Raw genomic sequence first — 26689 nt, forward strand, 5'->3', positions numbered from 1 at the left:
GTATTCCCTATTCGCTGCTTCCCCCCTGCTCCCTTCCCCTGTGAACACTCTGCAAGCTAGCACCACCACACACCACAGACACACCGCGTGAGTATCCCATCCTTACTCCCCTACCCCAGCCCCCTCGTTCTTTTCTTTTCTTTTACTTCTTCTCTCTTTTTCCTCTTCTCCTCAATCCACCACTCATTTCCTTTCTCTGTGCAACGAGGTAGAAACGAGGTTGACGAGTATGTGAGTATCCCTCCCCCTCTACTCTGTCGTTGTGAGATGGGCGGTTGCGAAAAAAAAAAGTTGGTGGGATCTCAGATGGTGGAAGAAGATACGTTGCTTCGTGGGACAGGTCACTGGAGCAGGGAACGTCAAGATGCTTGACATCTTTACTTCTCAGCGAACTCTGGCCAGCGAGCTTCTTACCGCTTCTCTACTACCCCCTTGGCTTCTCACTTGACTTTTGCAAACGCTCTTGCTCTCCTCCACACGTCGTCTCCCATGACCTCTGGCTGACATATCTCTTTCTTCAGTCAAAATGGCCGACGTTGTTAAAAAGCCCAAGGATGCCAAGGCATTCTTGACCGATTTCCTTATGGGTGGTGTCTCCGCCGCTGTCGCCAAGACCGCTGCCGCCCCCATCGAGCGAATCAAGCTCTTGGTCCAGAACCAGGATGAGATGTGAGTCCTCCGCTCCACACTTTCGCGAAACTTTTTCAACGAAACTGACTTTTCGTCTACAGGATCAAGCAGGGTCGTCTCGCTACCCCTTACAAGGGTATCGCCGACTGTTTCCGACGAACTTACGCCGAGGAGGGTATGGTCTCTCTCTGGAGAGGTAACACCGCCAACGTCATCCGATACTTCCCCACCCAGGCTCTTAACTTCGCCTTCAAGGACTACTTCAAGTCCTTGTTCGGTTTCAAGAAGTCTGAGGGTTACTGGAAGTGGTTCGGTGGTAACATCGCTTCCGTAAGTTATAACCCGATACGTTGACTTCCTATCAGTGCTAACGAATACTTCACAGGGTGGTGCTGCTGGTGCCTCTTCTCTTCTCTTCGTCTACTCTCTCGACTACGCCCGAACCCGTCTCGCTAACGACAACAAGTCCGCCAAGAAGGGTGGCTCTCGTCAATTCAACGGTTTGGTCGACGTCTACAAGAAGACCCTCGCTTCTGACGGTATTGCCGGTCTTTACCGAGGTTTCGTCCCCTCCGTCGTTGGTATCATTGTCTACCGAGGTCTCTACTTCGGTCTTTGTGAGTATTCTTTGTCCCCGTCTCGTTGACTGGAATTACTGCTGACCTCCCTCTCAGACGACTCCATTAAGCCCGTTGTCCTCGTCGGCCCTCTCGAGGGTAACTTCCTTGCTTCCTTCGCTCTTGGTTGGACCGTCACCACCTCCGCTGGTCTCGCTTCTTACCCTCTCGACACTATCCGACGACGAATGATGATGACCTCCGGTGGTACCGTCCACTACAAGTCCATGATGGACGCTGGTTCTCAGATCGTCGCCAAGGAGGGTGCCAAGTCTCTCTTCAAGGGTGCCGGTGCCAACATTCTCCGTGGTGTTGCCGGTGCTGGTGTCTTGTCTCTCTACGACAAGATGCAAGAGTTGATGTTCGGCAAGGTCTACTCTGGTGGTTCCGGATAAACGCTCGGCTCAATCTCAACCTGATTGACCGGACTGTTTTCCCCCATCATCATCATCTCAACCCCTTACCTACCTCGCACATGCAGACTTTCCTTCCTTTATTCTTTGATAAATCCCCTGCAGTCATATCTTCTATACATATCGCTTCCTTTTCTTTGCCTCTGTCATTTGATTCATCATATTCAGACTGGTCGTGGTTCTGGTTGCGTAGTTTAAGAGATGCAACGAGGTGGATACGTGATAGCATGTCACAAGAGATAGTTCAGTGATCAGACCAGTTGCAATTGCAGTTCCAGTTGCGAGTGATTGTGAAACACGATCTGCCACAAATGATCCGCGTTTATCCGGTGGAGGTCAGACACGCGCGATTGTTGTAAACGTCAACCACCTTCATCCCTTCGGCCCATACTAGAATGCGTTCCATACTTTATCCATGTTCACTACCATCGCCATCTAGACAGATAAGGCGCTTATAATGTGTATATAACGAACGAAAGTCAAGGTGTATCACCTGCCGAATTTACCGGTGAGCCACGATGAGCGAGGTCCGTCCTCAGCCAGATCTGGTGGTGGATAATAGCTACAGCTCGACTTCTTCCGATTTTGGTATGGACGAACTGGAATATGATCAAGAGCTCGAAGAGGCATTACATGCTGCCGAATCGTCTCAATCTGGTACTGCTGCTCCGGCGGCACCCAAGGTAGATGTTGTGGTAGTCGATATAGAAGATCTACCTCTACCAGGTACACCGAGTCGAAGTCGATCGGATCGAAATGTCGAAGATGGAGGAGAGGTGACGATGGAGGTTGAGGACGACAGAGATTTGGAAGAAAGGTTGAGCCTTTTCCAAAGGTTTAGAAAGAAAGGCTTTTTGAGCGTGTCGGATCTCGTAGGACCGGTATGGTGTGAGACACAAGTGAGTGAAATCGTGCTTCGACGACCTGTGGAGATAGATGATCAATCTCCTTAGTGACGTATGGTTGTAGAGATAGCTGACTCACTCTTGTTCAGTATGACTAGTAAGCCAGCTTCCTCTCGACGATACCCACCTTCCTCAATTCATACTTCCTATCCTATACACCTCGAAGCTCCCAACACTGACCCCGCTCTCCTGGCCGCTCTTGCCCACCCTATTAGTCGTCTAAGGACATTACCATTCTTACCGCCTTCACAAAGACCTAGTGTTATCAAGTCTACAGCAGGGAAAGAAATAAGTGTGGACATCGTGAAAGTGGAAGGCAAAGAGAAGATTCTACGGCGAGGCGAGGTAAGTACCAAACTTTTACCTGTTCACCCTCAGTTTCTACGCTGCAGTGTATAAGTCGTGTTATTCTTGTGCTGATAGTAGAGAATTTGGCGGAGTAGACAATCCATAAACGGCTCGAGAGGGAAATACATCCTCAGGAAGTTGTGGTGACTGCAACTACGAGAGAGGACGTATGGGGATTGAGGTGGGTCTCTGTCAACTCATATTGAGAGTCTTCCCTGCAACATTGTCCGACACACAAACAAGTTGTGCACTTCCTATCGGAATAGGTACTGACGTGTTTTGTCAGATTCCTCAACATGCTCTCGGCTGTCGAAGCTCTGTTAACTCTTGGCAAGTGCAGAGAGATGCCGGTAGTTGGTTTCGTGAACGGTATCATGGTCATGGGTATTATTGTGAGTGGAGACGCCTCCTCTTGATATACGTTACAGATTGGCCATCCGCTCCTTCGCTGAACTTGGGTATCTGTCAATGTTCAGGACGAGATCACTCGGCAACCGCTGTCAACCACCACTCCACCAAAACCGGAAACTCGCTCATCCCGTCAGACAGCCCTCACATCCTTCTTCTCTCCTACCAAAGCACGACCCGAAGCGCCTATACGCCGCGAGAGAACGCACAAGCTGTTCATATCCGATTCGAAGACTCGGGCGAGCGGGACATTGCCCCGTGATGAGGATACCCTCGCGGGAAAATTGCAAGTCATGATGTACAAAGAGATGCTGGATGCGATCCTACTCTCTTCGACGTCACTTCTCCCCAGTTCGTCGCAGTCAGTAGCAACATCATCGATCTTACCGAGTCGGATTGTGTTCTCGTGGAGCAAGATTTTCGATCATCTGAAACTAGATCCTTCCTCCCCATTCTCTGACGAATTCGTAGGTCAGAGTCGCGCGATAATCGTCGGCAACGGATTACGCTGTGGCGCGGACGCAGCAAGATGTCTGAATGACATGACGCAGGTCTGGGACTGCTACGTCCAAGAGCTGGGGCTGGGCACTAGTGAACAGCCTCTAGGTGTGCTAAAGACGGCGAAGTCGAGGTCGAAAGGGAAAGAGAAGGAGGACACTACCACGGGTCGGACAGAGGACCTGTTGGAACTGGTGTATAGACGTGCTGGCGCAGTCAAGAAGGCAAAAAGTGCGAATGAAGGTAGTACTGGTCGAAAGAAAAGACGGCGGAGAGGGACAAGGGGAAAGAAACAGGAGACAGATGGCGACAACATTGAAGGCGAACCACCGCCGGGCGGTCCACAGTTGCATGAGAGTGCGGTGGATATCAATGGTCAGGGGGTGCAAGATGAGGAAGAGAGACTCGTCCGACTCGCTATCGCTGAGAGTCTTCAGTCCATCACGACGACGACAACCGCTCCACGCGTTGATGTCGATCCCGAAAGCAGCTCTTTCATCCGGTCTACCGCTGGCGAGGCGAGAGACAACTCGACGCCGAAGAGACCTTCGACCAGGAATAGTGAGCGGGAATATTGGGACAAAGCGGACAGAGATAGCGATGATGAGAAAGAAGAAGAGGAGCTAGCCTGGGCATTGGAGATGAGTCTTGAGCCAATGGGTGGGAACGTAATTGGAGAAGGAGAAGAAGGGGAGAAGGTGGTAATTCCCACCAGTTCATCTCAGCGGAGTAATCAGATCGATGAGCCCACAACGGACAAAGGTTCAGACGCAAGTTCTGAAAGTTCATCTTCTCCCCCACCGACGAGATCGTCAACATTGCCAGACAAGAAACCTGGTAAATCGTCCGGCTCGATCATTGGTAAGACCCGTTTTACCCATTCGCCCACTTTACTCGCCGCGCATCTCGAGTCAGTATTACAGTTCTGGATGGGGGAGAGGGAACCGAATGGTGTCAGTTTGGAAGAGACGAGACGGTGTGGGTGGTGTGAGTTTGAAGAAGGGTGTGAATGGAGGTGAGTGTGGTGTCTCCCTCTTACGAAATTACAGTCTCCCGATGAGTACTCGGAAGCTAACGTCTGTCGTCACCAAATCAGGTTGAAGAAGGCAGAGGAGATTTGGAAGAATCGGAAATCGTGATGGGGTCAGTAGTGAACTGAGATACAATTATTAACATCATTGCATGCGACGAACGTAGTCTTGCTTGCACTACGAGTACTGGGATATGGGTCTCCGGACCAAGAGAAATGTGCTGCCACATGCTCATTATGTGCAATCATGCGATGATTCCTGTCTGCAACTGGACAAGGAATCGTGCAGTTATGTATGCTACGAATGTGGGATTCAGACTGAACGAGTGTGACGACGTATGGTAGGAGTAATCTCCATCGTTTGTAGTAATCACTTGTGCCGTGATTGTACGTTGGTATCCTGACTTGCCGACTGTTCTAACGCAGATGATAGGTAACTTAATACGACATCTTGTTAACCACCAACACGGCAACTAACAATCTACAGAAACCATCGAACAATCTTCAACCATATTCTTTCCCCGCACCCAAGCTCCTGTCCACTCCCCACCTCCAGGAGGACCCCATTTCCAATCCCCTCCACCAGGAGCTGCGGCACCGCTATCCAGAGTGGTAAATTCGCAATAATAACCATATATCACCGCTCCCCAAACTATAATGTTCAGCACTACCAAAATAGTCACCATCCAATCTTTCCCCCTCTCCCTCTCCCTCTCTCTGCCACTATCGTGGGAAGATGTGGTTCGAAAACAGTACGGACAAGAATGTGAGGGTAATATCCCCCCTCCATGAGGGGAGGTATGGGAGGGGGAGGGGGAATCGGCATGAGGACAGGTTGCTTGATAGAATGGGGGAGGAGGAGCGAGGAGGATCGTAAGGTCAGAAGAGGAGGGGAGGGGCTTGTACCCCGGTGGCGAGGACATTGGAAGTAGAGCATAGGAAGGTGGTGAGCCCACGGTGGAGAGGGAAGGAATGCGTGTATTTTCCACTGTCAAAGAGGCAGTTGCGTTTTGATTAGGTGGGATGGGGATATTGCCCTGAAGTCGAGATGGAGAGGCGGATCGTTGTGATAGTATGATGGTAGGATTTTGATGTTGGCTCTGAACCATAGGGGCGGGACGGTGTGCGCTAGCATTTTGGGAAGTAAGGCCGGGGTGAGGTCGATCTTGTTGTGATGTGTGAGACGGTTGGCAAACGACAAGGGGATGTTGGGGGACGAAGAGCAAGCCGCCTTCGTAAGGCAGGTAAGACGAGTCGAAGAAAGCCATGATGAGAGATATTCAGCGAGGGTGGGTCCACTGCGGTATCAAAGTAGTATACGAGTTTCAGTCGCGGGTTCACCAGAATGCGAATCGCTGTTCTTGGTGAATCTCAGCAGCCAGAGTACGCTCACCGGATTTATATACTCCTGGTGCAGGCGCTGATGTTCAGACAATGAGGCGATACCTTTGTGCGAAGAGAGTCTCGCCACGGAGATCATACAGAAAAGAAGGTACGCCTATCGCTCGGAGCATAGGGTGAAAGGAGGATACTGACGTAGTTGGACAGCGGAGTATGAAAGGAAGATCCCAAGTCTGGGTCCAGTAACCTCATCGTAGTGGGGACATCACCTTCTGGATGGCCACGACCAGACCTGATGAGGTGAGCAGGCTTCTCAACGGCTGCACACGCCTCATGCAGCCAAAATCTTTATGAATGCATCTACTAGGAAAAGCAACAAGAATGCAGACAAAATTCTCATCATTGTGTTCACCAACCGACTGCCACTTTCTCTCCTAACTCAACAACCTTGCGAACAAGCCTCCACTTTATGCACCAAATTAGTTGGTAGCTTGTCCTCCCTCACTTTGATATATCAACAACAACTACGACATTGAACGACCATCACATCAGCCAACTTTGCTACGCACCGCATCGCATCGCATTGCATCACCAGCAGCATAAGCTCAGCAGATCTACACCGCACCATGCCGTCAGGATCAAGTTCCGCTACACCCGAAGCTGAAGCTGAATCGTCCGGTCAAGCTCTCGAACGATATATCCTCAATCAGCTAGCTTCGTTGTCGCTCTCCGTACCACAAGATGATGTAAGTGTGATCATATCCAACCCACTCACTTTCCTCCGCTGTGTCGAATTCTCACATCACACCTTATACAACCCCGCCATCATCGTCATGTTGTGACCACGGACTCGTTGACCACTGAAAACCGTTTTCGCGGCCAAAGCTGATATGCTGATATCCTTGCTTGTCCAGGTCGAGATGATGGCTCGTTTCGTCGAGGAAGAAGGTCTCGAGCGAGAAGAGAAAGTAGAAGGTGTTCGAGCGATGCTGGAAGGTGTCGTAGAAGATGTGAGTGGGCGCAGTGGGAACCTTCACCCTCATCCTTTGTTATTGCCCACTAACAATATGGTGGTCCGTCCAATAGGGAATATTACCTGAAGAAGGGGTCGATGAGGTTCTTGGGAATGTCATTGATGAGAGGGAGAGGTTGGCTCAGATCGAAGAGGAACGGCAAGCAGCAGAAGAAGAAGCTGGTGAGTGGGGTCTTCCAAACAAAGCACAATTGTACCCGTTTCCAAACGACAGACGTCGGTCGATTGGAAGAATTGCCCAAGCTGATATGTATGTCGGACAGCCCGATCACCTTCGCCCCCACCTCAAGCTTCCAGAACAGACATCTTATCCACACTCACACCTGAAGAACTTGCCCAAGCTCGAAAACAAGCTCTGTTACGACAATACGCCTACGTCGACGCTGACCCGTCGGAAGTCTCTCAATTGCTAGGAGCAGGGACGAGAGACGGGAACGCACCTCCGAAAGGCGCGGCAAAGGGGTCAGAGAGTGAAGAGAAGAAAGCAGCAGAGGAAAGGAAGAGGTTGGTTGCTGAGGCTTTGAGATTGGATTCGAAGAAGAAAAAGTATAGGAAGCAGCAGGAGGGTGAGTAATTCGCTCTTCTCCCGCCCCCCCTCTGTTTCTCTTTCTATGGACAGACAGTTTTGATCATGCGCCATCTTCCCACGCTTGCTTCTCTCCGTGCTCTGCTTCTTGATGGCTGACAATCCCCGCCCTACGCTAGTTGACCTACTCGCACCGAATTTGAATCGAGAAAAAGTAGCTTTCGCAGCTCAGATGGAAAGAGAATCAGCTAGGAAAAATGCCCAAGAGAAAAAGGACAGAGATAGATTAGCACTGGAGAAACAGAGGTACGTACGGAATCAGCGTTGACGTATTCCCCAGGTGTCTGAGCTGATTATTCGCATGACGTTTGTCTGAAAGGGCTGATCAAGCTAAAGCTAAAGCTGATAAGCAGAAAAAGGCTGCAAAGCAAGAACGACGAGCGTGATGGAGTCGCATCTACGTTATCTTATCCAGTGAGACCTTGCAAACGACCAACTTGGTCGTGTTGGTTGCAGGTACATTAGTCGATAGACCAAATAGTCAAGCATTCAGTCGGTATTCATACACATTTCACACCATATTTAGAGTTAGAATATGCATTGTTCACTGAATGCGATTGTGGCGGGGATATAACACACTGACAGCAGTGACTTGCGATACAATGTATTGATCAGATGAGATATGCGAGATTCTAATAACACAAAGCGTGAATGTAAACAGGGTATAGTGTATGTGATTGTCCTTTGGGTATGTAGATCCTGTAATCTGACCCGACTCGCCGTTCGTCCCTTGTCTATCCCGACGATGTCCTTTTCTCCCCCATGCCTGTGTCTATGCCTTTCTTACTGTACGTCCGAAGCTGTGGGTGCTTCTTCTAAACTTCCTCTTCTAGGTTCCCTCATCAATCTTCTCAATCTCGTCAACTCGTTCGTCAGATCCCTAAAAACATCGTCAGCTCTAATTGTACGTACAAGCTATGTACGTTAAGACTATACACTCACTCAGCTTGTGCTTGCGCATCAAGACATTCCTTCCCGCTCTTCTCAATCTCAGTTCTCAAGTCTGATATTTGGTTCTCGAACGCTTCAGTTGCCAGAGCTGACTGCTTCGTAGCTGTCTCCGCTAGAGTTTGTATAGCTGCGCGGTCGGCACTGGAAAGAGAAGAAGTCAGTGTTGATCTCACCTTCCACGCCACGTCTGTAGCCACAACCTGAACTCACGATTGCGACTGCACGAGTTTGACCAAAGCAAGATGTTTCTGTCTCTATTTATAAAATGTTCGTCAGCTCGCTCACAACTTAAACATCATATCTGCCTTGGCTCAGTGGAGAAAAACGTATACTCACAGCCTCTTCCCTTTCCCGCCTGCCCTTCTCCTCCCCCCTCTTCCACTCCTCTTTCACACTCTTCACCTCCCTTGCCCAAACATCCCTCAGACTCTTCACACTCTCTCGCAAACTCGAACATTCCCTCTCCGCTTTTGCCTGTCCGGCTTGAGCCTCGGTCAATTGTGCCGTCATGTGTTGTAATGATTTCTTCGTTGACTGTTCGAGATTTTTACGAGTTGATTGGTGTTGAGATAATGCTGCTTCTGCCGTCCGAGCTCGCTCCAGGACCTCTGTATCGCAGATTGTCAAGCATTAGCTCAAGTTTGGCTGTCAAAGTCGGATGGTCACGGGGAGACGGCAGACTAACCTTGTAGTAAACGTTCTTTGCGAGCAATGACGTTATTCAACCCTTCGCATTCTACCCTCATTCGTTCTCTCGTCTCTTTCAGATCTTCCGTTTGTCGTGTCAACTAAAGCGATCCCAGACAGAGAGGGTTAGCAAGATTGACGGAGACGAGAAGCATACGCTTCGACTCACCGAGCCTATGACCCTTTGACAACTCCTCACCTCCTGTTTCACCCTTTCCAGATGTCCTCTGGTGTTCAGCAATTCCGTTTGCAATCCATCAATCACCCTCGTACTTGCCGCTGAACCAGCTGGTCCACTCGCCCTCCTATGACCAGAAGGACTTAGACCGGGACTTAATCGTCCACCGTCCCCTAGAAGACCGAGACTACTGTAAGGTGATGGCGGCTGTGGTGATTCAGGTGCGAGGAATGGAGATCGGAGATTGCGTTCAAGACCTGGTGAAGCGATGGGTGAAGGGGGAGAGATATGAGATGATCGAGCTGGTGAACGCGCGGGAGGAGTAGGATGTAAGGCGGTAGCACCAGCAACGACTGCCTGGGGTATACCTACAATTCATGCGTCAGAGATACCCACAGCAACATCAAGCGATGCTTACGACTTCGACCATCTGGTATTTTGCCGTTTGCCATGGACATTCGTTTGTTTGGCATGGGTGTCACAGCACTACTTCTCAAGTCATAGCTAGGGTTGGAGTGCGGTAGACCCTTCACCCTCGGCTTCCCATCACCTGGACTCTGACCATTTGACACTAGAAACGGAAAACAAAGTCAGCCGTGTCCAGCCAAGCCATTTATCTATCTCCCAGAAGCGACATACGTTCCGCATCAAGTGGTGATCCTGGACCGTTTGAGCCATCAGTCTCGGTGAGACGATCACTCAACACGCCTTCTACTTCGACTTCCGGAAGGTCGACAAGACCGTTGATTGGCGTGAGGGGTAATGACGAGGTGTTGCCTGATTGGACTTGATCAAGTCGCAGATGCGCGGCTTGCAGCGCAGCTTGCAAAGAGGCGATGTGGGCTTTGATTTGGGCTACCATGTCACATGTATGAGCTAATAGTTGGTGCCTCAAGCAGACAGTAGCTCACCAGGATCATCTCCTTGTCCACTTCCACTCAATGACATGCTCACACCCCCGCTAGCTTCGCTAAAACTCGTTTTCCTACTACCGGGTCCGTGTCCTCCTAATAGACTGCGGCGACGTTGACCCCCACTTCCACTCGCGGTTGGACTACCCCTTCCACCATTACTAGTCGCTGAGCTGGGGAACGCGCCGGAGAGAGGACTGTGACTTCGCGATGGGGGGATAGAGCCTGATGAGTTGTGATGTGCCAGCGAGGACGAGGAGAGCGAGTGGGATATTGAGGATCGTTTGTTATTGATTGAAATGGGTATTTTGGAAGGTGTAGTTTCGGTGGTCATGGCGGTTGTGAAGTCACCCGTTTCAAGTACCGTGTCGGCGAAGATACCTCAGAATCAACAAGCGCAAGTGATCATATCTACCACCTCTTTGTCGCTGATGATGATCAACTGCCATGAAGAGGCCGGCATAACATATAACATACTTTGAATCATGTTTCATCTTTGGAAACAGGTTAACCTCTTTGACGCGTACCTATTCAAAGTCACGTGACATCCCCTCTTTCCCCTTGCCACCCGGTTACAGCGAAGTAAAAAGTTGAAATAGCATTAACATAGCATCATTGACAACAAACCCATATCACCCCACCCAAAAGAGCATCAGCACAGACGATGCCACCATTCAGAAGTAGAGGGAACGCAACTAGAGGTGGTAGAGGTGGTAGAGGAGGAAGGGACGGATATGCTGGTCCTAAATTACCTTCTACCCTACTTGATCAGGTTGATGCGACGTATGGTCAGTCAGCCTCCCTTGTTATTGATCTAGCAGCGTAAACTGATATTGTTCCTCAGGTACAGGGGGGAAACGAAGAGGAGAGTTGACGAGAAAAGAAAGACGAAAGGAAGAACGTAGAGGTGGGCCAGGACCGTCTTCCAGAGGAGGGAGAGGTGGTGCTGGTTCACAGAACGGACAGAACGGTTCTCGACCTCGACCTAGCTCCCATCATAACGACGATGAAAATGTGGAAGACGAGGAAGAGGCAGAAGAGGAACAACCACGACGACAAGCAAAGTCAAAGTCTAGTAAACGAGATGCAGCGGCTGAAGCATCGTCAAGCATGGAGCCTGCCAAGAAGAAGAAGAAGCTTCCAGAGCTGAGATTGCCCGAACAAGCCGTTGATGAGACGGAAGAGCAGGAGATCGAATGGTTAGAATGGATGTTGAAGAAGGAGAAGGGAAAAGGCAAGGAAGAAGACGATGACGGTTTAGATGGTAAGCTCTTTTTCTCTTGAGTTATGTTCATGAGGTGCTGATGACGGAGATGATGCACAGACTTACTTGATTTTGCCAATGACATCGGACCTGGAGGGAGGGGGTTGAAAGGGAAATTAGGAGAAGAGGAGAGCGATGATGAGGATGAAGATATGTCAGATCTTGACGATGAGAATGACGATGGCATGGATCTGGGCTCGGATGAGGAGGAGATAGATGTGAGTGTCTCATGCTGGGGAGAAAAGGATAGTCCTGATCATATATCCAGCTTGACGAAGATGATTCTGCGGGGGAAGAAGAGGTCTCCGATGACGATATGGAAGACGATGATGATGGAGATGTTGGAAGCGATGAGCCTGCCAGCGAAGGAGGCGACAAAGCTATCCCGGACGATGAAGAGGAGAAGCCCGAAACCACCGTAACTCCCTCAGAGCCCGCTGCACCTACAAAATACGTTCCTCCACACTTGCGAGCTGCTCAGCTGGAAGAGAAAGCACGAGGCAACAAGGAGAAAAACGAAGAACGGATAAGGCTGGAAAGAAAGGCTCAGGGATTGCTCAACAAGTATGTCCAATCGCGTTCAGCGTTTCGAATATAGCTGATAGAGTGCGTCTGGATAGACTGAGTGAAGCGAATCTCGAATCCATCTTGGCGGAGATTGAGAGTCTGTACAGGGATCACAGTCGTAATGGTATGTTCCAGTTGTTGGTGCGATTTGCGAATCGTAGATACTGACCTGCTACTTAAGACGTTTCGACCGCCCTCACCACCCTTATCATCCAAATGATATCCAACAGAGCGAATCTGCTTGACTCCTTCGTGGTACTATACGCTACTTTGGTTGGAGCACTCCATCGAGTGATCGGTATGGAGTTTGGTAAGCTGTCGGCTAAGTCGCCCACTTTTGGTGTTCAAAGCTGACGTTTCACGACCAGGCGCACATTTCGTCCACACCCTTATCATGCGATATCATAACCTCGTCACCACCCCCGAGAGCGATACAACCCCTCTCCAAGCGACGATCTACGAGACTCCCGATGCGTCAAAGGAGTCGCTCAATCTTCTCACACTCGTCGCGGAATTGTATAATGCCCAGGTGATTGGCTCAAAGTTGATTTACGACCTAATCAGGGGATTCTTGGAAGATGGGGATGAGGTGGAGATCATGGGAGAAAGACAAGTAGAAGGGCTTTTGAAGATCTTGCGATGTGAGTGAAATGTCCTCTCCAATCTAGCCAAGAGCATGACGCTGATATATTAAGTCACGAACAGGCTCTGGAGCACAACTTCGAATAGATGATCCAGCGAGTCTGAAAGATATCGTTAATCTCGTGCAGGAGAAGACCAAAGGCAAGGAGAAGACAATGACGTGAGCTGCCCGACACGTGGTATCCAGGTGTGGTAAGCTGACAAGATGTGTCATGACAGTGCTCGAGCTCGATTTATGGTCGAGACATTGACGAATGTCAAGAATGGTAAAGTCAAGTCTAATGCTGGGTCAGAAGCGGGTAACGAAGCGGCTGGGAGAATGAAGAAGTTCCTTTCTGGGCTTGGAAGAAAACGAAGATGTGAGTAGAAAGTTCATCGCCGAGTTACGCCTGTAAAGGGGATTATGCTGACGTATTGAGCGAATAGTACTGGCCTACGAACCTTTGCGAGTCTCACTCACCGATCTACTCTCCGCCGATAAGAAGGGCAAATGGTGGTTAGTCGGTGCAGGATGGTCCGGTAATCCCTTGGTCGATCGCGAGCAACAACAGACTACCAGCTCAACGTCATCTTCATTGAAGACAAGCAAGAAGAAGTCTGGTGAGAAAGATGTCAATGACGAAGAGGCATTGTTGGATCTGGCAAGGAAACAAGGGATGAATACCGACGTGAGAAGAGGGGTGTTTGTTGTTCTCATGACAAGCGAGGTGAGTGCGGTGCTGGCCCAGCCCGATGGATACGATGGTGGAACTGACTGAATTCTGGTTGTAGGACTATGTTCATGCTTGTGAGAGGATGAGCATGTTCAAATTGACCGAGATTCAACAAAGAGAGTTTGTACGAGTGACATTACACTGCTGCGGTCTTGTGAGTGTTCATCCTGAACGACCCAACGTCGTCTTCGATCTCTTCATCCAATATACGGATTTGTGTCGCTGAGCTGATCAAAATATATGTTTGTTGTTGGAATAGGAGAAAACATATAACGCATATTACACCTTGATCCTCAATCATCTCTGTGCGAATTCATACGATCATCGATTCACACTCCAATACGCTCTGTGGGATTTCCTGAGGGAGCTGGAAGATGGGGGTAGTACCACGAAAGTTGGAAAACAACGGATGGAGAATGTGGCAAAAGCTATGGCTTATGTCATTGCGAGAGGTAGTATGGATCTGACTGTTTTCAAGGTGAGTCGGGTGGTGCCCCCCTAGTTCTCAATATGTCCTTAGGGACAAGACCAGAGCTGATTTTCTTGGGATTAGGCTATCGATTTCTCTGCTTTGTCGAAAAACTTGACTCGTTTCCTCGTCATGTTCCTTATCAACCTATTCATATCCCTTCAAACGCCTTCCCCAATCTTCTCCCTTCCTAAGAAATATAACCCATTGACAGATTTAGACGAAGATATCATCCAAGAGGTATTCGAAAAAGTTTTGAGTAATCAGGAATCTGCTGGAGGTTGGTTATGGATTTTAGAGAAGGAGATGAGGGGTTCGATTTTGGACTTGGGTGAAGGGAGAGAGAGGGAGGAGGTCGTGGTGAAGAGGAGTAAAGCTTCAGCGAAGAGTGTCTTAGGAGGAGGTGGTCTGGTCTGATCACAGGAAAGGACGTCGCAACTTATGCAAGTGCTACCATTGTATAGCGAATCCTTCAGTTGTCCCAGCAGCAGACTTAATTGCTCGTGCAACTTACTTGCCACAGCCTGACAAACCACACTCCGGCGTCATATAAGATCCATCACATCACATGCAATAATTCGTTCCTCGTATAAGTTAAATCATTAAATCACAAATCCACACACCCGACCACACCCCAGATCACTTCCCATCCTTGCCTGTCGTTGCACCCGGTGCATATTCTTCCTGACCGGCCGGATGAGGCATGTCCAACTTGGTACGAACGTTGTAAAACACTTTGAGGAACTGCCAGCGAGTTTCAGAGTCAGAATCACGTCTTGCTCCAAACAACCGTTCGCACTCATCAACTCACCTTGGTCCTTGCACCCTGTGCAGAGATACCCTTGTCCTGTAGATCTTGGTCGTTCATAGCTATCATCTCCCTCCAATTAGATTTCTCAAAGTTGCTCGTGTATTTCTGCGCCACACAACGTCAGTCAGCACCACGTCACATCATCCTTGACCCGCGCGCCACTCACATGCAATCGTAAAACCCTCAACCAACTCGACACATCCTCCAAGATCTTCATGTCCACGTCATCGGGTCCAGCCACACCTGCTCCACCTCCAGCTCCACCGCCGCCGCCCGCGCCATTGGTCTGGCCAGGAGTTGGCGAATGAGATTTGCCCAACATGGGAGACCTTCTCCCTGCAGGTCCTTGATTTCGTCCGTTTGTCCCTCGGTTGGAGTTGAGACCGCCACCCAAGTTGGGACTTCCAGTACCGCCGTAACCGCTTTGTGCGAATGACGCGGCGGTCTGTAGCTGCTGCATGGCGAGGATCTGGGCAGCGTTGATACCAGGAACACCGTAATTGGCGAGGTTCATACCAAGACCCGCTAGAGCATTGGGATCAGCACCGATGCCAAGTCCACCGAGACCGAACTGGTCAATGACGGGCGATCGAGCGAATTGTCCACCAAGAAGAGGTGACGTCGCATTGCCCGGTTGTACGGAACGAGGGTTGACCATCTCCCCGTCATCGTTGTACTGACCAGATACGTTCCTTGATGTGGTACCAGCACCTGGAGCGGGTCGTCGGTACTTGCGCGCATCGTCGAGTGGTATACGATTGGGGTTGTTGAGACCAAGGCCAGCCATGTTGAGCGCTTGTGTGATGCCGTCGAGCTTAGGATCATTGAAGCCAGAAACCAGTGGCGTGTTGACCATGCTGGCCCAGCTACCGTTGTTCATGAAAGGACTAGCGACCGGAGAGGCAGTGTCGTTGGGATGACCAATGCCAAGACCAACGCCACCCGAGAGTCGAGGAGAGCGCTGGAATCCAGATCCGTGCTCGGCTTGTCCTTGACCTGCTTTGCCGGAGAAGTCCGTGCTCTTGGGTCTCACTTCAGGACCCGGGGACCTGCTGCGTGTCGAAGCATCGCTGTCGAAACCGGGAGACGATCCTCGTTCAATGACCTGATCAAGCTGGCCTTGCCATCTGTCGAGAGGTTGGAGTGTCCCCGGGGCGGAGATACGGTTCTGTCTCGATTTGCTCTTTTGAGCAGCCGCATCATCTGGTGCGAGGAACTGACCGACGGTAGGCGATCCTGGGAAACCACTTCCGCCACCGGCGGAGGGAGACTTCAGGTTCATCCCGGCGAGCTTGGACTCCATCTGAGCTTGAAGACCAGCAGCGTTGGGTGGATTAGGAGAAAGTAAGGCGGTCATGGGGTCGGATTGAGCCATGTGATGCAAGACACTGAGGAAGAAGCGGATCTGGACCGGGGTAGAGTGTTGGAGAAGGGAGTATAACGCAGCTGTTCGTTCAGCTTCGGATAGGACTCGGAACCCTGTGATGTCGAATGAGCTAGTGTATGAGAGCAAATAGAATGCACTTACATTGCTCAATCGCTCCCAATTCTTCGGTAAAGTTCTGATCGGTGCTTGCTGCGGCCATCTCCTCAAGAGTGGCTTCCCAGCTGGCGAGGTGTTTGAACCATTGGTCGATTTGCTCGGCTACACAACGTCAGCATCCTTGTCCCTCTGAGCATGAAATATGGCCGACTCACCCTCAGGTGTTTTTGCCTCTCGACCAGGGAGGAACTCGCTACTTGGTCTGGGACCTCCCATAGCGCCACCGGAGACCGCGCGACCTGCGCTAGGACCCAAACTGGGACGAGGACTCAAGCTCTCTCTTCCACCCATACCGAGCGCGACGCTAGAACTGACGTGTCGGGGATGAGAAGCAGCAGTCGGCGATGAGATGCCAAGACCGCCAAAGCCTTTGGCATTGTTTGGTCCGGCGTTGGTTGGTGGACCGAGGGATTGACGAGTGAGCTTAGCAGGGTTCGAAGGGTTGATGGTAGGCGAGGGCATAGGAGAAGGGGAAGGGGAACGGTGAGGTCGGAGAGTCGATGATGCCATGGTTGAAGACGGTGAAGGAGGGTAGTGGATCGATTGGGGTATGCTAATGCGTGTGTGTGTTGTCGTTCAAGAGGTGACCAGCCGAGATATTATCGGACCTGCACCTGTATATGTGGATGGTGATTTTAAGCTAAAGTGGATAGTATAACACGGGTCAGCTTTGCAACGGTCGTGATGTATGTGTGGAGGAGAAAGGACGAGATGAAACACTGACGATGGGAGTCCGAGCGGCGAGACCAATCGGTGATCGTGGCAGAGGTGCGTCGACGTGGGCGGTGCAGCGCGACAGTGAGAAGGGTGGCGTGGAAGTGAGACAGGTGACAACGCCGACGATTACGATTGAAGGATGGCGATAACAGAGGAATAGAAAGTCAGCACGATGTTCCTTTGTGCTTTCCGTGTTCGAGCTCTCATACAAGCCTCGTCTCGTCACCCCGACTACACCTGACCAACAAACAAACAAAAGTCAAAACTCGTCCCACTCACCTAACAGAGTTTGAAGTTGGTAGAGAGCGTGATGATGTGTTGTCGTTGAGCAGTGATGATGAATATGCAAGGTATGAGGAGGCCTGCTCAAAGAATGAAGGTTACGTTGAGGATGGTCGGTCGATGATTGTGGTCGTTGAATACGAATACCAAACAAAACAGAGTTGATCGTCGTTCTTTCCAAAACGCGTGTAGTCGTGATCCCAGAGAGCGCGATCCAGAGCCAGGTTGAAAACGGAACCAAAATTCCAATGCGACTATCCCACACTGCGCGCCTAACTTTCCTTTCTCACCTCCACTCTGGACGACCACATGAGGGGTAATAAGCCATGGTTGTGTGTCCATCTCTATTTGGGTTTTGCATCTATACACCTTAATCCATCAATGTTATCTTCCATCAATCATCTCGTACCATCTAATAGTTCTCCTAGAGTCAGACGAAGTCTGTAACATGTCACACCTATCTCAGGGTAACGAGCCCCACCAGATACCTCACACACCTCGCTCACCCAGCCCTCAAGCTGACGAGCTCTTCTCAAAGCTGAGCAAAGTAAGTAGTATAACGTCGATCAACCTGTACTGACAGCCCCTCGTGCTTTCCTCCCTGGTGCATCAATGACTGACCCTCAAACGTGGATTCAGAGACAGCCGCTGGACGAGAATGAACGAGCTGCAGTTCGAAAAGCGTTTCTGGAAGATACATCCTTTCTAATCCATCTTCAAGATCAGAACTGCACCGAAGACGACGAAGAAATTGACACTATCATTGCCGATTATGCGTACTGGCTGCTCAATCCTCAACAACCGGAGGCAGGAGGGCCAGGATCCCACGAGAACGAGCAATCCGAGTTATCGAGCCGTACTCCATACTTGACCGATGACATCAATGCCGTCAATGCTCCGATGATGCAAACCGCGTCCGGGTCTACCACCACAGACCAACAAATGCTGATCGGGAACGCCCCACATATCCCTTCGGCTCATTTTGACCATGCTAATTTACTCCTCGAGAAGCTTTTTCCTACTGATCCTAATATTAATCCAACTCGATCAGATCAGGTGTATCAGCCAGCCAGTCAACTATCAACAGCTAATCTATCTCAAATTACTGAACTGACATACCAAGATCTGAACATAAATTCGCAAGCTCAGCCTAGGAACATACTTCCCTCTGTCCATACTTACGATCTCGGTTCTTTCGATTATCCGACTGCAAGTCAAGAACAATCTGCGACCGATCTCGAAGCGTATTATCTCAACTTCTTCAATAATCATATCATCGACCCTCCTGTACCAACCACACAAGGAGGTGAAACCGCCTTGTCAGAACCAAAACCTGAATCTAACTTAGGGAATCTGGTCGATAACAAGCCCGAAATTGAATCTGAGCCTGAACGAGCAAGTTCAGACCTCGATCTGCTCCCAGACGACGAAGACAATGACGATCTCCCCTTTCCTACCGATGGAGAGACTACGGATGATTGGGAGTCACCTTCTGAATCGGATGACGAGTATGGTGATCCATCTTATGGAAAGAAGTGGAAGAAATCGAAGCGAGCGAAAGCTCATATAGTGATCCAGTATCAAAGAGTGTTCGGAAGTCGTAAGGCGTCTTCGAGCCAAGCTTCTTTCTCCCTCACGAAGAAAAGCAAAAGCAATGACGCTTCTCAAACGGAGACTTTGGAACAGTCATACAAGATCGCAGGTCAGGCACCTGTACCACTCGGCTTAGAAAGCCAAGGGACGATGCGGCAAAAACAAGACTCTGGGAATCTGGTAAGTGCCAGTTGCATACCTTGAAACGACTCCAAGATTTAGCTGAGCTGTGAGAATGGTACATCAGACGCTCGTCAAGTACTACTTTTACTTGCTCCTGGGTGTGAGACCACCAAATGCGGACCTGTCAACCCTTCCTTTCGAAACAGCAGCTCTCCAGGACTCGATTCGGTTTGCTGCATCAAACGAAGAAAGCAAGACCGAAGTTGTCGACAAGCATGGGAAGACATGGCCCAGGTACAGCCTCTCTTTTGAGCCAGGCTCAACACCTGTGTGCGTACGACGTGAGATCGTTTATGGCACTGAGTCACCTGGGACCTGCAGTGAGCTGTCACTGATGTACGACATTCGTAACAGCTCTCGAGAATTCAAATCCAAAGTCAAGGATTATGTGTTGAACGATCCAGGATATCAGAGAGAAACGTGGAACGATGAGTCACTCAATGCACGCATCACAGGCCTTTTCTATCGAGAGAAGAAGAAAAATTTCAAAGAACGAGCAACGGCGGGTTCAGGAGAAGATAGAGAAACCAAAAACGATCCAGGAAGAGCAGAGGAAAGCAGCGATCATATAAGGAGAAGGGAAGCGGAGCTCAAGACCACGAAACGAGTGTCTGAGACGCAAACACTCGACCAAGACAAGGGATACGATGCGGATACAGACCAAGGCGTGATGGACAACAAGAAGGGGAAAAGGACGAAGAAGAGATGTCGTGCTGGTGGCAATGGTGGAAGAGGTTGTGGCGTGTGTTGGACCTGTATGTACGAGTGGGGAACGCCATGAGGTCGAGTTCGTTAGTATCTGTAGCAAGCAATATACGTTGTATCAGTCAGTGATATGCACAGCCAGTAGTAGGGAAGAAGTCAAGCCAGTCTGGTCTGCCACGAAGTTGACGGTGCCTGAATATGCACCCATGTACGAAGTTTTCGAACGCGTGCAAACACTATTGAGAGAAACCCGAACATGTGTAACTGAGATCATGCTGCTTAACTCTGGACTAGCTATTTCGAATGACAAAATGCATATGAGATTGCAATGACAAGCACAATGATACTGTATAAGTGCGATACGAAATGTCAAACAAGTATTGGACCCCTCCCTACCTTTTACACAAGAGAGCGGTCCACCCAATTCCCGTTTGCGTTGTTCTGTTCTACTGAAATGACGGCCTTTCACTCCATCGAATGGGATACGACTCTCCGAAGAGAGGATCCACGAGGGGGGGAAGGAAAGGTGCTTTTGTGTAGAAGTGGTTTTGCGTTTAAATTTTGAAGAAAGAGAACAGAAGAGAAGAGAACGATGAGATGTGTTTTGAGTGTGCGACAGGACAGTGTGGTGTGTCCAGCGTGCATTGCATTGCAGTGGTTTGCTGGACTGGCTACGAAACGTGATTTGATAAGTGGTGGGATGAATAAAGAGTAGGCAGAAACGTGCCACAGCCTTCCGGAGTTTCTCGGTGTTTTCTTCACAACCAAATTCATTCCCCCTCTACCGTTCTATGGCCTCACCGTAGGCTGATACTCTCCCCCTCTCCTCACTCAGTCTGCACTGTGCAAGTCCTCGCTGCTCACTCTCACTCACACACGGTTTGACGAAAACGTTCAATTTCACCTTTTTCGACACACTCCTGCCTTCTCCTTCTTCATCCATCAAGTCATTGCTGTGACCCGCGTATGTTGACCCATCTTACCTCGTACCGTTGATCGAACGTTCTCGCTGACAAACAGTCCTCGTCCTCTTTACTCTCTCTCTCCCCTTCGTCATCATCAATATCGCACCTCGTAACAACGCACAGTCTTCAAAATGGTCAAGCACAACAACCAACTCCCCAAGAACCACTTCCACAAGGACTGGCAGCGACGGGTGAAGACCTGGGTTAGTGATCGCTTTGCTTTCGGTTTGCAGGAGAGGTCTGAGGAGGAGAAGAAGAGCAACGGAGGTTGTGTACAGCGAGACGAGGAAGAATTTGTGTTGTTGGACCATGGCGAATTGGATTGGGGATAGGGAGGGATAACAAGCATAGCAGGGACACAACGGCTGACTCCTTGTGCTATTTGCAGTTCGACCAGCCCGGACAGAAGAAGGCTCGACGAGTCGCACGATCCAAGAAGGCTCTCGCTACCGGTGCTCAGCCCCTTCAGCGACTCCGACCTGCCGTCCGATGCCCCACCCAGCGATACAACATCCGAATTAGGGGTGAGTCTGTTGGAGATTACAAGCAGGAGGAACGTCTCGCTGACATTCTGTCGTGATCACAGAGGGTCGAGGATTCACTCTCTCCGAGCTCAAGCTTGCTGGTATCCGAAAGAAGGAGGCCAAGGGTCTCGGTATCTCCGTTGACCACCGACGACGATCCAAGTCCGAGGAGGGTCAGACCTTGAACGTCGACAGACTCAAGCAGTACAAGTCTAGGTTGGTCGTCTTCCCCAGGAAGCAAGGCAAGCCCAAGGCTGGTGACGCTACTGTGAGTGATAGTCTTCGTTTCGGGATCATGCCTTTCCTCGATTGACCAATACTGATTGTTATTGTTTCTTTTTGCAGGGTGACGACCTCACCGCCCACATCACCCGAGACTCTCTCCCTCTCCCCGCTCCTTACACCGCCGAGGCTCCTCGTGCCATCACCAGCGAGGAGAAGGAGTTCAACGCCTTCACCACCCTCCGAACTGTCCGAGCTGCTCAGAGGAACGAGGGTCAGAGGAAGAAGAGGGCTGCCGAGAAGGAGGCCGCCGAAAAGTCTGCCAAGTAAACGTAACGTTTGCGTTGGTAGAACAGTAGGAGGAGGTGGGATGGGGGAGTGTTGGGAGTCCGGGATGGGACTTGTACACTTTTTTCGTCTCGTGGGATATGCACGATATGACTCAGATGTGTTGGTGGGGGGCCAGGTCGGCCTAGGAGTTGCTACTTGCTGCGTGGTACAGCTGTCCATGAGCGTAAAGAAATCTGCATTCCGTTTGCAAGCTTGAGGTTTGACTCGAGGCCTGTGACTGCAATTTTGAGCACACACAGATTGACCAAATGGCCTTGCCGTGACCGAGTTGTACTCTACATGGACACGAGCATGCCATACTTAAAGGTAAAAGGGACCTGGCTCTGCATATCTGCTTTGTGGACAGATCATCATCTCATGGTCTTATCGCTTCGTTTATGCCTATGTGCATAGTTATTGGATAATTTTGATTTGATTAGGGATTGCCGACGGGATCAATTCACATTTTGGTGGGGACCCGTCGAGTCAGGGCCAGCAGACGCGCTCTATAATCGAATCATGAACTGAACCGCTGCATCCCCAACTCAAAATATACATCTAGATAACATCTTTACTACTGACTCTTCACTTTTCAATTGAATCTAAGGCTCGTATACCCTACACATACCCACTCACCTACCCCTTCTCTCAAGTATCATCCACCATGGCTCCTATGGAAAAAGGTTTCTCATGGTCCAACATCGCTGTTGGTAAGTCCACTTTTGACTTTGCCCTCTAACCCCCCGTTCGACATGTCCAATGCTGCTATCCTCGCGAGTCGAGCCCTAGCTCCCAAGGCTCTGCGAGCTATCATATACATTCCATGGTCATTCCATCACTATTAGGACGACCTATGAACGCGTTGCGCTGTCCCTCACCTCTCTGCATGAGCTCGCTATTCAGCTCATCGCGATATTGGGGACCTCTTATGACTTTTTGGGGAATGGGATCCGTGCATTGGCATCGTACCATAGCTCGCGCCAATGCTGACGCTCTCCACTTACCATCACAGGTGCCACAATGAACATGTTCGAAGTGACGACCCTCGGTCAACCGCTCGAAGTGCTCAAAACTCAAATGGCTGCGAACAGAAAGCAAACGATGGCTCAAGCGTTTAACAACGTTTGGGCGAGAGGTGGTGTTAAAGGTTTCTATCAGGGTTTGATACCTTGGGTAAGTACCATCATCCCTCCCTTATCACCAGACTGCCCCTCTCCATGCTGTAACGACGTTACTCGACGAAGCGAGAGATCCGAGGAGACAGCTCGGCCATACACAACCGTTTCATCTTGATGTGGACGAAGTCCTGCTTCGATGATGACTTACAAAAGCTGACACGCTATGACTTTCTCCTTTAGGCCTGGATTGAAGCATCGACCAAGGGTGCGGTGCTAATCTTCACCTCTGCTGAGATTGAAAAGTACGCAAAGAAGACCTTTGGTGTCTCAACAGCTACAGCGGGAATGTTGGGTGGTATTGGTGGAGGTGTTGCTCAGGCCTACGCTACTATGGGTGAGCCAGGGAGTGTGCTATTGCATACGGAGAGGCATAGCTGACGTAACTATCATATTACTCTCCTTCCTTTCACCTGATCACTTGGTCTCATGATCGCAATTGCCATGTTCCTCATAATCGTAACTGCCCTGTCCTCCTTAACCGCCCACAGGCTTCTGCACATGTATGAAAACCGTCGAGATCACACGACACAAGCAGATCGAGACCGGAGCTGCTCCCGAATCCACCTTCAAAGTCTTCCTCGACATCTACAGACGTGAAGGTCTCGCCGGTATCAACAAGGGTGTCAACGCCGTCGCCCTTCGACAAGCTACCAACTGGGGAAGTCGATTCGGTTTCGCTCGACTCGCCGAGTCATCACTGAGAAAGTTCAAGGGGATCAAGGAGGGTGACAAGCTCGGTGCTTCGGACAAGATCTTAGCTTCGACAATTGGTGGTGCTTTGGCTACTTGGAATCAACCTATTGAGGTCATCCGAGTTGAGGTGGGTTCCCTTTTGCTGCCCTTCGCAGTATCAGGCGCTTGAGCTAACAGACATGGGAATCAGATGCAATCTGCTATCAAGTCTCAAGACCCTACTCGACCCGCTAAGAAGACTGTCCTCAACACCCTTTCTTACATCTACAGGACCAACGGTCTCAAGGGTCTTTACCGAGGTGTCGCCCCTCGTATTGGTTTGGGTGAGTGGTTATCTTGACGTGCCGTGCCGTATCTGAGTTGTGCTAATGTGTCAATATCACTACAGGTGCTTGGCAGACCATCTGTATGGTCAGTTTCGCCGATTACGTCAAGGCTTTGTGAGTTGTCATGTGCTGCTCGAGTCGAGCCCCCATACTGACCTAGTCACGTAGCATCGCCGGACAACCCGCAAAGTAAATTCAATTCGAATTGTAGAGACAAACACAAAAAGATAGATCGCCATGCGTGGCTATGATACAGAGAGAGAAATACCCTTTTCGAGTTCCCCCCGTAGTGTATATACCAACAACATCATAGACAAGAGACAGAACACGATACGATTTCCATTTATTTTTGGAGCTTGTGAATTTAGGTTAAGGGAGCGAGCTGTGCACAACAGATATAGTGTGACGAAATAGACATGCAATGCCATTGACTCGATATATCAAGCGGGGTTCAGTATCTTTAGGCAGTGCGAGCTTGCATGCAGAGCTCTTCAAATGCCACATCAATCACTTGATAGTGGGGGAATTAAGCATAGCTTCCCTTTCCCCCTGCCAATGAGATTAACCGTTTATCCCCGGAAATGGTGTGCGTGCCGCTGTGAGGGTTGTTGATTGTCACAACGTATAAAAAAAGTCATACTCGACTTTTTGGTGTTGACAGTTTTCCACTTTCAACTCATCCCCAGAACGAGACATCACAACACAAGAAAGAGCAGCTCAGAGCACTATATCACATTTCTTATCGAAAACAAACGAGATGTCAGGACCTAAGACTGTAGATGTGAGAGCTTTGCTCTTCGACATGGACGGGACGTTGTTGGGTGGGTCTCGCGCGAACTCAGAGTTTGCGCCTCCAGCCTCTACATTATATCTCAAACTCATCCTTATATCATACTGCCAAGTGAATACACGCTGATGACAGAGTGTGCGCCGCAGACTCAACCCCAGCTGTGGAAGCGACATGGCAATACTTTGCGAAAGAGTATGATCTCGATTTACATAACGTCCTGAGGACTTCGCACGGTGTTAGGACAGTCGATAATTTGAGAAACTGGTGTGGGATCGAGGATCCCGTAGAGCTTCGGGTGAGTAAGCTATCTGCTCACTGTCAGATAAACGACAAAAACATATCACTCCCCTTCCCACCCGACCTGCGTTTGGACGAAACGTCGAGCTAGGAGGGGGAGCTTTGTTGTTCTGGCTCGTTTGTTGTCAGAACTCAACTGATATGATCCCTTCATACCTATAGGACAAGACGGAAATGTTCGAGACTATGATCATCACAGAAGCGAAAGAGTTGCAAGCAGCTGGTAAAGACGGTTTGGTTTCATTACCCGGTGTAATTGACATTCTCCACAAGGTCGGTTCACTGTTCAGCCTCTCGTATCTGTTCTTGCGAGATCTTTTCCTCTCCAAACGACAGCCTGACTGACACCCATTCTCTGTCATCCCTTCCCTTCCCTACTCCTCTATCTTATCTGTCCCCATTTCAACTCGAAATAACATCGCGACCGTCAATATATTTCCACTATTCTAACGGGTCCCTTCCGCTCCGCGCTCCGCGCTCACAGCTCAACACCTCATCTATCCCTCTGTGGGCAATCGTCACCTCCGCCACCAACGTGTATGCCTCCGCTGCTTTACCTACCGCTGGGATCCCTCAACCTCCAAAACTCATCACAGGAGACGATGTGTCGAACGGTAAACCTCATCCGGAGCCGTATATTGTCGGAGCAAAGGCGCTAGATATTGATGTCAAAGACAGTGAGTTCACTCACTCTTCACCACACAAGTCACGTCGGGTTCAACTCTTCTTTCGCCGACGAGGCTGTTCAATTGGGACTACTCGGATCGTACTTTCTTTCTTGTTCCGACATATCGCTGACATTAGGACCTTGATTTGCATCGTAGCCATCGTCGTCGAAGATGCTCCTTCAGGTGTCAGGTCGGGCGTGGCGAGCGGTGCCAGGGTGATCGCAACATGTACTTCTCACACTCGCGAACAATTACAAGGTTTAGGCGCGACATGGATTGTCACTGATCTTTCCAAGTGAGTATTGTTAGCCCTTTCCTATTCCCGCCAGGTTGTATACTGATTGACACAATTTCGCCTCGTCGTAGGATTACGGTCGAGCTGTTAGATGGGAGAGTCAAGTTGGTGATTGATGAAACGCCTTAGAGTGTGGTGGAAGACGGACAATTCCAGAGTCTCACGGATGGAAGGGAGGAGGGACGAGATGCATCATATATCAGATAATATGCATAGCGCTACAAAAGGGTTATCAATATCGATAAGTGGGTATCTCGACTTATCGCTTCTTTCTTCGCACAAGGCATGACGCAGGGCATAACTCCTGAATCTTATCTGTAGCCTGGCAGTATCCTTCTTCGCCTGACCCATACCCTTCTCCCCTGCCTTGCCTTCG

At 49.9% G+C, this 26689-nt stretch overlaps 11 protein-coding genes across 11 annotated transcripts; 8 read left to right on the forward strand and 3 right to left on the reverse strand.

Moving 5' to 3' along the window:
• Positions 1-526: 526 nt before the first annotated feature.
• On the forward strand, positions 527-1642 carry CI109_102075 (ADP,ATP carrier protein; the record flags this gene model as incomplete). The annotated part of the gene is made up of 4 exons (XM_032007637.1): positions 527-669; positions 732-960; positions 1016-1247; positions 1305-1642. The coding sequence occupies 4 exons, from the start codon at positions 527-529 to the stop codon at positions 1640-1642; spliced, it is 942 nt and encodes a 313-aa protein (XP_031858075.1).
• A 536-nt stretch (positions 1643-2178) lies between these two features.
• Positions 2179-4958, forward strand: CI109_102076 (uncharacterized protein; the record flags this gene model as incomplete). Its single annotated transcript, XM_032007636.1, has 6 exons — positions 2179-2559; positions 2668-2910; positions 3009-3094; positions 3200-3305; positions 3390-4834; positions 4916-4958. The coding sequence occupies 6 exons, from the start codon at positions 2179-2181 to the stop codon at positions 4956-4958; spliced, it is 2304 nt and encodes a 767-aa protein (XP_031858074.1).
• A 364-nt stretch (positions 4959-5322) lies between these two features.
• CI109_102077 (uncharacterized protein) lies at positions 5323-6117 on the reverse strand (the record flags this gene model as incomplete). The annotated part of the gene is made up of 1 exon (XM_032007635.1): positions 5323-6117. One exon carries the CDS (start codon positions 6115-6117, stop codon positions 5323-5325), a length of 795 nt encoding a protein of 264 aa, XP_031858073.1.
• Positions 6118-6816: 699 nt separating this feature from the next.
• Positions 6817-8195, forward strand: CI109_102078 (uncharacterized protein; the record flags this gene model as incomplete). Its single annotated transcript, XM_032007634.1, has 6 exons — positions 6817-6936; positions 7105-7200; positions 7277-7385; positions 7487-7789; positions 7929-8055; positions 8129-8195. 6 exons carry the CDS (start codon positions 6817-6819, stop codon positions 8193-8195), a joined length of 822 nt encoding a protein of 273 aa, XP_031858072.1.
• Positions 8196-8592: 397 nt separating this feature from the next.
• CI109_102079 (uncharacterized protein) lies at positions 8593-10870 on the reverse strand (the record flags this gene model as incomplete). The annotated part of the gene is made up of 9 exons (XM_032007633.1): positions 8593-8689; positions 8752-8901; positions 8971-9014; positions 9097-9368; positions 9446-9548; positions 9617-9993; positions 10044-10196; positions 10265-10480; positions 10537-10870. 9 exons carry the CDS (start codon positions 10868-10870, stop codon positions 8593-8595), a joined length of 1746 nt encoding a protein of 581 aa, XP_031858071.1.
• Positions 10871-11200: 330 nt separating this feature from the next.
• On the forward strand, positions 11201-14608 carry CI109_102080 (uncharacterized protein; the record flags this gene model as incomplete). The annotated part of the gene is made up of 13 exons (XM_032007632.1): positions 11201-11324; positions 11381-11800; positions 11861-12018; positions 12069-12364; positions 12421-12491; positions 12549-12677; positions 12736-13008; positions 13073-13169; positions 13229-13368; positions 13436-13716; positions 13781-13876; positions 13982-14200; positions 14276-14608. The coding sequence occupies 13 exons, from the start codon at positions 11201-11203 to the stop codon at positions 14606-14608; spliced, it is 2637 nt and encodes an 878-aa protein (XP_031858070.1).
• Positions 14609-14830: 222 nt separating this feature from the next.
• On the reverse strand, positions 14831-17055 carry CI109_102081 (uncharacterized protein; the record flags this gene model as incomplete). Its single annotated transcript, XM_032007631.1, has 5 exons — positions 14831-14935; positions 15003-15107; positions 15169-16481; positions 16531-16647; positions 16701-17055. 5 exons carry the CDS (start codon positions 17053-17055, stop codon positions 14831-14833), a joined length of 1995 nt encoding a protein of 664 aa, XP_031858069.1.
• A 937-nt stretch (positions 17056-17992) lies between these two features.
• Positions 17993-20101, forward strand: CI109_102082 (uncharacterized protein; the record flags this gene model as incomplete). The annotated part of the gene is made up of 4 exons (XM_032007630.1): positions 17993-18091; positions 18184-19317; positions 19385-19590; positions 19675-20101. 4 exons carry the CDS (start codon positions 17993-17995, stop codon positions 20099-20101), a joined length of 1866 nt encoding a protein of 621 aa, XP_031858068.1.
• Positions 20102-21121: 1020 nt separating this feature from the next.
• On the forward strand, positions 21122-22066 carry CI109_102083 (60S ribosomal protein eL13; the record flags this gene model as incomplete). Its single annotated transcript, XM_032007629.1, has 4 exons — positions 21122-21193; positions 21379-21514; positions 21577-21782; positions 21860-22066. The coding sequence occupies 4 exons, from the start codon at positions 21122-21124 to the stop codon at positions 22064-22066; spliced, it is 621 nt and encodes a 206-aa protein (XP_031858067.1).
• Positions 22067-22730: 664 nt separating this feature from the next.
• Positions 22731-24381, forward strand: CI109_102084 (uncharacterized protein; the record flags this gene model as incomplete). Its single annotated transcript, XM_032007628.2, has 6 exons — positions 22731-22776; positions 23079-23239; positions 23425-23578; positions 23733-24064; positions 24128-24260; positions 24326-24381. 6 exons carry the CDS (start codon positions 22731-22733, stop codon positions 24379-24381), a joined length of 882 nt encoding a protein of 293 aa, XP_031858066.2.
• A 639-nt stretch (positions 24382-25020) lies between these two features.
• On the forward strand, positions 25021-26442 carry CI109_102085 (uncharacterized protein; the record flags this gene model as incomplete). Its single annotated transcript, XM_032007627.1, has 6 exons — positions 25021-25084; positions 25200-25348; positions 25513-25623; positions 25835-26027; positions 26175-26313; positions 26385-26442. 6 exons carry the CDS (start codon positions 25021-25023, stop codon positions 26440-26442), a joined length of 714 nt encoding a protein of 237 aa, XP_031858065.1.
• Positions 26443-26689: the final 247 nt, after the last annotated feature.

Source organism: Kwoniella shandongensis, chromosome 4 (assembly GCF_008629635.2).
Source record: "Kwoniella shandongensis chromosome 4, complete sequence".
Taxonomy (NCBI): Eukaryota; Fungi; Basidiomycota; class Tremellomycetes; order Tremellales; family Cryptococcaceae; genus Kwoniella; species Kwoniella shandongensis.